General features: G+C 63.1%; 2 protein-coding genes across 2 annotated transcripts in view; both read right to left on the bottom strand.

Annotated features, from left to right (window-relative positions):
* Positions 1–1,373: 1,373 nt before the first annotated feature.
* Positions 1,374–5,025, bottom strand: LOC109371680 (iroquois-class homeodomain protein IRX-4-like). Its single transcript, XM_019624347.1, has 2 exons — positions 4,893–5,025; positions 1,374–2,739 (listed from the first exon to the last, which is right to left on the bottom strand). The coding sequence occupies exons 1-2, from the start codon at positions 5,023–5,025 to the stop codon at positions 1,907–1,909; spliced, it is 966 nt and encodes a 321-aa protein (XP_019479892.1). The 3' UTR covers positions 1,374–1,906.
* Positions 5,026–6,016: 991 nt separating this feature from the next.
* The window catches only part of LOC109371690 (iroquois-class homeodomain protein IRX-4), an 8,051-nt gene continuing 5,294 nt past the window's right edge, over positions 6,017–8,773 (bottom strand). Inside the window, exons 4-6 of the mRNA XM_019624358.1 lie at positions 8,431–8,549; positions 7,499–7,827; positions 6,017–7,072 (exon numbers count right to left, since the gene is read on the bottom strand). Of these exons, the coding sequence (XP_019479903.1) occupies positions 6,240–7,072; positions 7,499–7,827; positions 8,431–8,549 (1,281 nt within the window). The 3' untranslated portion in view covers positions 6,017–6,239. The remainder of the gene's footprint in view (positions 7,073–7,498; positions 7,828–8,430; positions 8,550–8,773) is intronic.

Genomic DNA, 8,773 nt, shown 5'->3' with positions numbered 1-8,773 from the left:
AAGCGGGAGACGGACAAGGACAGAGGATGGCTGAACTGCTGGAAAGGGTTCCAGCATCTCCTGTGCCCCCCCCCCAGCATGGCCTGGCCACCGCTGCCACTCAGGGCCTCTGGCATCCAGCACGGGCACCACGAGCCCTGGACCGTGTCTCACAAGCGTTGTGCACACAGTTCCGCCCGCTCGTAATAACGATTTTGCTCTTCTGAGAACGCAATGCCTTGAGAAGCAAAGGTGTCAAATGCTCAGGTGACAGCCTGTGCGCACCACCCCTGGGCCACCCCTGGCAACAGCCCCACCTCTCTGTCTTATTATGGTCTCCCCATGAGATCGGCAGCCCCTAACCATGTGGGCCCCACCCACACCTGAAGAGCAGTGGGAATGAGGCAGTCACGCAGAAATTCAGCTCCTCCTCTGAGAGTCCCCCGAATAACCATGTCCCCACAACAAAAACAGTGTCACCATGGGTGCAGGGACTAGCTGCTTTAGCTCCCCGATGTGGGTGAGCGGCGGGCCAAGCGTGGAAAACCCTTCCTTGGTCTAATCCTCGCTTGGGCCATTGGTCACCTCCTACATCTGGGGATCAGTCTGAGCCCTCAGGGCTGTCAGTGGACGGGGCCCTGCACCTTGAACCCCACCCTTAGAGCGAGATGTCCTCAGGAGGCCCCGGAGCCTTCTCTGAGCCCAGGCTTGAAGTGCAGCGTGGGCTTGGCTGATGTCTGAGACCCTGAGGAGACGCCCACTCCTCTGTCCCCTACAGAAAGGTGGACATGCCGGGGGCTCAGGGCTTACTCAGGCGCCATGAGCAGGGGCCCGTCTTTCCCCTGGAGTTCAGAGAAACCTCCCGCCTTCGCCCCAAGAGTCAGGGTTCTTTGGGGAAAAGCCATTTTCCTCACAAGTATTTCTCCATAAAATTGATGCCGGACAGGTTGGAAGGTGGTCCCCCCTCACCCTCTTCTAGACCCCCCCTTCTGCTCCCCCACCTCCCCCCTTCTGCTCCCCTNCCCGGCCTGTCCCTACCAGGGCACAGTCCCAGGGAATTTAAGAAGTTTAAAAGCTATTCTAATTTATCTAGCCAAAGAAACTCCCATTTTCTCAAAATTCTGGAGTCTGGTAATGGGGAAGAGTTTTAAAGTTGCGGGTCTCTCATCCACTTCCATTACGGAGTTCAACAGAATCCTGAAAGTTTATTTTGACTGTTATTTTAAAAATGGCTTTACCAAACCATGTCTTGGGCTCTGCAAGCAACTTCCTGGGGACCCTGGGTCAGCGCCTCCCCCACTCTTCTTGTGGGGTCAGCACCTTTCCTCCTCCGAGTTCTCCAATCCCCACCTTGGAAATGTGTTCATTTTGCAATGCAAACATCATCACTCGGTTTTATTGATTTTGTTATATCAGCCTCGGAAGCAGGCAATTATTGGTGTGAACATACATTTAAAAAACATAATTTTATCGAGTTAAGAGTGTGCAATCGTGTGAATTCGGTGGAAGTGTGTGGGTGAGAACGATACGCTGAGGGTGAGATCAGAGGTCAGCAGGCCTTCAGAGGGAACACGGGCAGGAGACAGAGACACAAACAAAGCCTCGGAACCCAAATGTCTTCTCCATGTAAACTTTTGGACGTAAACTTGACGCTTCAGAGCGGCCTTCTGCTCTGGGAGCAGCCAGATCTCGCCGGTCCCCGAGTTTGGAAATGGCCAGGGTGGTCGGTGGGCCTGACGAGACAGATCCCAGGGCTCGCCCGTGGTCCCCGAAGACCCAGTTCAGATCTTCCCTCCAACGTGGGTGGGTGGCCTGAGCTTTGCTGCGCTCTCGCCTAGCTTTGGAAACTTGGTAGAAAAAAAGTCTTCAGCGTGCCAGCCTGCAGCCTGAGCACTGGCTCTGTCCCGGGCCCAGTGGTCTCGCCGAGTTACACGCAGAAGGGCTTCCCACCGGCCTTGGGCACCGCCAGCAGCTCCTTGGCAGCGCCAGTTGCCGGGGCGTCCTGGGGCGCGGCAGGCGGGAAAGTGCGCGCCAGGGGCGACGTCAGCACGTTGGTGCCCGCCCCCAGCGAGCGTCCTAGCGGCCCCGGGTCCAGGAGGGCACCCTTGGCGGTGGCCCAGGCCTGGTTCAAAGTGCTGTGCCTGAGGATGGGGTCATGGAAGACTCCGTCTACCCAGTTTCTGAGACTGGTTACCGGGGAGTCCTGGTGCCTGTCCAGGGCACCGGTGGAGGCCGGGGCCGCAGGCGAGGACGAGGCGGGCGCCAACGAGACAGCTGAGACGGTCGCAGAGGCGACGGAGCCTTGGCGCTTGAGCATGCACGACGGAAACTCAGTCTGGCTCAGGTTGGTGACAGCGGCTGCGGTCGCCGTGTGCGCCAGGGACCAGATGCGCGGCTTGACCTCGAGGCCCGCTGTCGCCCCGGCCTGCGCAAAGCCCAGCTTGGCCTCGCAGGCCTGCGGGCCACCTCCGGAACCCGGCTGCGGCTCCGGCCCCGCTGCCACGCTCCGGAGGCAGCTCCTGGCCCTCTCCAGGTCCTGGTCCAGGGCGGCCCCGCCACCACCGGCCAGGGGCATCCGGAGGGCACCCGAGGCCTCTTTTCCGGGGGCACTGGGGCCGTCCGTCGCGGTAGAGTGCTCCAGACCACTGTCCAGGGGCTGGAAGGGAGGCTTCAGCTCACACTCTGGGGGCTCGGCCTCCAGCGGGTCGAAGTCCTCCAAGTCGCTGAGCTCTAGATCCTTCTCCTCTTTGCCAACCGACTCTGTCCAGGAGAGAAAGAGCGGCCAGTGGAGGGAGAGAGGGTGGCAGGTCAACCAGACCCCATCTCCTCCTCTTTCCCACCTCTGTGCCCGTGGTGATGGGGCCTGGCCCTGCAGCTGGGAAGAGCACCCACGTTTCTTTGTGCCTCTCATATCCCCCAAACTGGCACCACGTGTGAGTGGATTTCAGCCTCAAACAAACGTCTCTCCCTTAAGTTAAAAAAAAAGGAAAGGAAAGGAAGAAAAAAGAAAAAAATGGAACCATCAGCAGCGGGCGGAGGGTCGATAAAGCTTTTAGATTTGGAGCCGGTTTCCGGGAGCCCGTTTCCCGCGGCTAGGCGTTGTTAATGGGGCTTCAGGAATTATCTCGGGCCCGCGCCGAGCCGTATATTTCCCGCGCCGGCTCCCCTGTCGGCCCTGGATGTGCGGCTGTCAGACGCGCTTAATGAAAAGTAACGCGCCGCTGATTACCGTTTTATTTGGGCTCTATGTAAAGAGCGCCGTTAATTTCGCGCCCTCCTCGGCGCGCTCGGCTCCGCCACGCCTGAGTGGCTGAGCGCGGCGCCCCGGCTCCCGCCTGACAGCCGCGCCGGGCCTGCGGGGGCCCCGCCCGGGGACGGCGACCTTTCCCCGCGGCCCCCCCCCGCCCCGCGCGGGGCCCTGCGCGCCTGACCCCGTCACCCCGGGAAGACCCGCCAGCAGGCGCGTAAAGCGCATAAAGCGAAGCTTCCAGAGTGTGCCCCCAAAGGTCACGGCGTGGGGCGACGTGACAGCCCCGGCTTCGGGCGTCCTTTTGGGAGAGTCGCCCTGGGATGTGGCTGAACCCCTCTCCCCACTTGATGTCTTCATTTCACACGGCTTTGCAGTTTAGTCAGAGAGCCCACGTTTAGGCAGCCAGTCCCCCGGAGAGCGGGGGTCCCCTGCAGCGTGGGACCGCCCGGCCCGGGCGTCGGGGACAGAAGGGGTCCCGCGCCACGCACGGCACGGTGCCTCGGCCCGGGGCGGCCTCGGGGACGCATGGGGGTCAGGTCCGCCGTCTGCGCCCGCGACCACAGCCGCGCGCGTCCGCGGAGCCTTGTTTTGGCTGAAAACGCCTGGCTTTGTCTCGGGCTGGGGTGCGACGCTCGGGCGGCCGCATTACAATTCCTGGAGCCCCGGCCCCGGCCGCGGGCGGCGTCTCCCCCGAGACCCCACTTTCGCTATTACTGTCAAGTACCCTTGGCTGTTTCTGCCCTTTTATCTGTTACAACTAATTCGAGTTCTTTTGCCCTTTTCAGTCTAAGACGTGGCTTTCTGCAAAGCCTCCCCCTGCCAGCGGGCTCTCGGAGCGCCGAGCCTTTAGAAATTGAGGGGTTTACTGTCAAAATGAAAATTTCACTTCAAATTATCTTGGCTGATGCTCGCTCGCCAGGCCGGGGCCTCCCGCCGCAGCCTTTTGACAAGCACATCAGCGGCGGCTTCCGAGTCTCGATAATATCATCCAGGAGAGCGAAAGTCAATACGGTGACAGCGCGCGGGCGGGTACAATCCAATTACCACGCGCGGCCGGGGCAGGCTCGGCGCGGTGGCGGGTCCCCACGCAGGGTCCGGGCGCTGCTTCCTCTGCTCAAGGCCTGGGGTTCGAGGTCCTACCACTCAGAGTTGGGGGGCCGGCCGAGGTCCCGCCAACAGGGTCCCACCACTCAGGGTGACCCCGCAGCCCAGGCGACCGGCTTCTGGCCGCGAAATTTCCCTTTCTCGGGCGTGTAAACCCGCCCTGAGGCCCGGTCACACTTAAGTCCGCTTTCCAGCGCTCCCGGCCTTGACCCCACGGGGCCTGGGACGGGGGACGGGTCCCACCCCACGGGGCCTGGGACGGGTCCCACCCAGCCCCTCGAAGAAGAAAGCCCAGCCTCGCGAGTTCCTCGAAAGGACCCCTGTGAGGACCCGCGCCTCCACTGGGCGTCTCCGCGGCCGTCTATCTGTCCGCGTCCTGGGCGAGGGCCGCCATCGCCTTGTCGCTGCACCCCCTGCAGCTCCACCCTTGCAGGCTCGCTGGCCGGCCGGCCCGTTCTCACGCGGGAAGCCTGAGACTTGAATGAAGTCCCGCAGGGCCTAAGCAGAGGGCGTGCGGGCAAGGGGCAAGCCCCGAGTCCAGTGCACGCTGCGCGCTCACGCCGCCCTCGAGGGGCCCTGGCGCGGCCCGGCGCCTGCACGGGTGGGGTGGCGGTGGGGGGAACCCGGTTTTTGAGCAAAGCCAGGGGTCTGCGCAGCGCGGGAACCAAGGCGAGGCGGGGCATAGCCTGCATCTTCACCTCCACCCCCACCCCCGCCCCCAAATTGCTCGTCAGGTTCTGGCCCTAAATCCCTACCCAGGCCTTGCCCACCGCCTCTGGCCCCCGCCCCAAGGCCCCGCCTAGGGTCTGAGGCCAACGTTGCTCTTCCCGGTCCTGGACCCGCAGCTCGCAGTGGGGGCTCACTGCCAGCGGAGCGCAGGGTCCCGGGAGGGGGTGGGGCGGGGCTAGGAGCCCGGCGGGGCGCCGGAAGGCGGCACACAGCCGCAGAGCACCGTCAGTGGGCCGCCTGCAGCAGAAAGGCCTCAGGGCATTGACTGACGTCCCGGCCTGTCCCTACCAGGGCACAGTCCCAGGGAATTTAAGAAGTTTAAAAGCTATTCTAATTTATCTAGCCAAAGAAACTCCCATTTTCTCAAAATTCTGGAGTCTGGTAATGGGGAAGAGTTTTAAAGTTGCGGGTCTCTCATCCACTTCCATTACGGAGTTCAACAGAATCCTGAAAGTTTATTTTGACTGTTATTTTAAAAATGGCTTTACCAAACCATGTCTTGGGCTCTGCAAGCAACTTCCTGGGGACCCTGGGTCAGCGCCTCCCCCACTCTTCTTGTGGGGTCAGCACCTTTCCTCCTCCGAGTTCTCCAATCCCCACCTTGGAAATGTGTTCATTTTGCAATGCAAACATCATCACTCGGTTTTATTGATTTTGTTATATCAGCCTCGGAAGCAGGCAATTATTGGTGTGAACATACATTTAAAAAACATAATTTTATCGAGTTAAGAGTGTGCAATCGTGTGAATTCGGTGGAAGTGTGTGGGTGAGAACGATACGCTGAGGGTGAGATCAGAGGTCAGCAGGCCTTCAGAGGGAACACGGGCAGGAGACAGAGACACAAACAAAGCCTCGGAACCCAAATGTCTTCTCCATGTAAACTTTTGGACGTAAACTTGACGCTTCAGAGCGGCCTTCTGCTCTGGGAGCAGCCAGATCTCGCCTGTCCCCGAGTTTGGAAATGGCCAGGGTGGTCGGTGGGCCTGACGAGACAGATCCCAGGGCTCGCCCGTGGTCCCCGAAGACCCAGTTCAGATCTTCCCTCCAACGTGGGTGGGTGGCCTGAGCTTTGCTGCGCTCTCGCCTAGCTTTGGAAACTTGGTAGAAAAAAAGTCTTCAGCGTGCCAGCCTGCAGCCTGAGCACTGGCTCTGTCCCGGGCCCAGTGGTCTCGCCGAGTTACACGCAGAAGGGCTTCCCACCGGCCTTGGGCACCGCCAGCAGCTCCTTGGCAGCGCCAGTTGCCGGGGCGTCCTGGGGCGCGGCAGGCGGGAAAGTGCGCGCCAGGGGCGACGTCAGCACGTTGGTGCCCGCCCCCAGCGAGCGTCCTAGCGGCCCCGGGTCCAGGAGGGCACCCTTGGCGGTGGCCCAGGCCTGGTTCAAAGTGCTGTGCCTGAGGATGGGGTCATGGAAGACTCCGTCTACCCAGTTTCTGAGACTGGTTACCGGGGAGTCCTGGTGCCTGTCCAGGGCACCGGTGGAGGCCGGGGCCGCAGGCGAGGACGAGGCGGGCGCCAACGAGACAGCTGAGACGGTCGCAGAGGCGACGGAGCCTTGGCGCTTGAGCATGCACGACGGAAACTCAGTCTGGCTCAGGTTGGTGACAGCGGCTGCGGTCGCCGTGTGCGCCAGGGACCAGATGCGCGGCTTGACCTCGAGGCCCGCTGTCGCCCCGGCCTGCGCAAAGCCCAGCTTGGCCTCGCAGGCCTGCGGGCCACCTCCGGAACCCGGCTGCTGCTCCGGCCCCGCTGCCACGCTCCGGAGGCAGCTCCTGGCCCTCTCCAGGTCCTGGTCCAGGGCGGCCCCGCCACCACCGGCCAGGGGCATCCGGAGGGCACCCGAGGCCTCTTTTCCGGGGGCACTGGGGCCGTCCGTCGCGGTAGAGTGCTCCAGACCACTGTCCAGGGGCTGGAAGGGAGGCTTCAGCTCACACTCTGGGGGCTCGGCCTCCAGCGGGTCGAAGTCCTCCAAGTCGCTGAGCTCTAGATCCTTCTCCTCTTTGCCAACCGACTCTGTCCAGGAGAGAAAGAGCGGCCAGTGGAGGGAGAGAGGGTGGCAGGTCAACCAGACCCCATCTCCTCCTCTTTCCCACCTCTGTGCCCGTGGTGATGGGGCCTGGCCCTGCAGCTGGGAAGAGCACCCACGTTTCTTTGTGCCTCTCATATCCCCCAAACTGGCACCACGTGTGAGTGGATTTCAGCCTCAAACAATGGGGGTGGGGTGGGGTGTCTAACGTTTTAAACATTATGCTCCTGGCGCACACACACACACACACACATACACACACACACACACACACGTGGCTTTGTCTGGGTCAGCTCACCCATTTGCTGCCCAGGCCCCCGAAGGTTCAACGCCTTTAGCACCCGAGAATCCACAGAGAAGGCACCGGGAGGCGTGGTCTCGCGCCCCAGCATCGCCAGCCTCTCTCTACCCACCTTCGTTCTTGGCGCCCTTGAGCGGCTCGTCCCGGGCGTCCTCCTCGGCCCCGTCGTCCTCCTCGCCCTCCCCGTAGGGCCGCTTCTCATCCGCACACTTGTTCCTGGGCGGCCACGTCATCTTGTTCTCCTTCTTGAGGCGCCGGCGCGCGTTGGCGAACCAGGTGGACACCTGGGTGAGGGTCATCTTGGTGATGATGGCCAGCATGATCTTCTCGCCCTTGGTGGGGTAGGGGTTCTTGCGGTGCTCCTGCAGCCAGGCCTTGAGCGTGCTCGTGGTCTCGCGCGTGGCGTTCTTGCGCCGCGTGCCGCTGTCCATGGTGCTGTACCTGAAGACAGGCGGGGCGGTCGGGCGCGGGCCGGGGACCGCCAGCCGTCGCGGGGCGCTCCCGAGCGAGGCCCCCGCAGACTTCGGGCCCCTGTGCTCGGGGTGTGTTTAGGACGGTGAGGCCCGGGTCGGACCCAGGCCCACCCAGCGCCGCTGCCCACGAGGGCTGCAGTTTTTGGCCCGAGGGTGATGAGAACGTTTATATTTCATTCAACTTGCACGGAGCCTGGGCTCCTTCGCGAGCCAGGGGGTTCAAGGGTGGGGCGCGGGCACAAGGCCCGGAGAGGGGTCTGTCACTCCACATGGACGTACGTCTCCCTGTTCCTTTCCTGGGCCTCTCTCCTACCCTTTTGATTCCCGAAACCGGGAGAGCACGTCACAGGGCTGCAAACCCGAGGGTGTGACCCCCACGGGCACTACCAGTCATTAGCACCAACCGGGAGAAGACGCGCGGAGGGCGCGCGCAGGCTCTCTGCGGTGAAATGTGTCACTGCTGCTCCGCGGGGGCTGTGGCACGCTGTCTGCGAGCGGGCAAGGACCGCGCCCCGGTTCCCGCCGCGAGGGCAGTGGGCTGGGGGCGGACGGCGAGGAGGCGGCCCCTCACCTGTCGTAGGCGTACTGGCCCAGCGCGGGCTCGTAGGGGTAATAGGCGGCGGCGGCGGCGGCGGCGGGCGCGAGGCCCGCATGCGCGGATCCCGGCGCGTCCTTGGAGTCGAAGCCGTTCTGTGGGCGACAAGGAGCCCGGGTCGCGCGCGCCTTCGGGCGCCGCCCAGCGCCGGCCCCGCCCCGGGCCTCGGGCTGCTGCCCGCTTTGCCCCGGTCCCCAGCCTGTCCCCGGTGCCCCGGCAGCCAGGACCCTCGGGACGGGGAATGCGCGCGGAGCCGAGGGGGTGGGGGTGGGGAGGGTGTTGGGGGGATAGGAAGTCGCTGCGGGGGGACAGGCGCGAG

The sequence above is a fragment of the Hipposideros armiger genome, unplaced genomic scaffold, assembly GCF_001890085.2.
Source record: "Hipposideros armiger isolate ML-2016 unplaced genomic scaffold, ASM189008v1 scaffold_585, whole genome shotgun sequence".
NCBI classification, from domain to species: Eukaryota; Metazoa; Chordata; class Mammalia; order Chiroptera; family Hipposideridae; genus Hipposideros; species Hipposideros armiger.
This window is presented reverse-complemented; position numbering and strand designations above follow the sequence as displayed.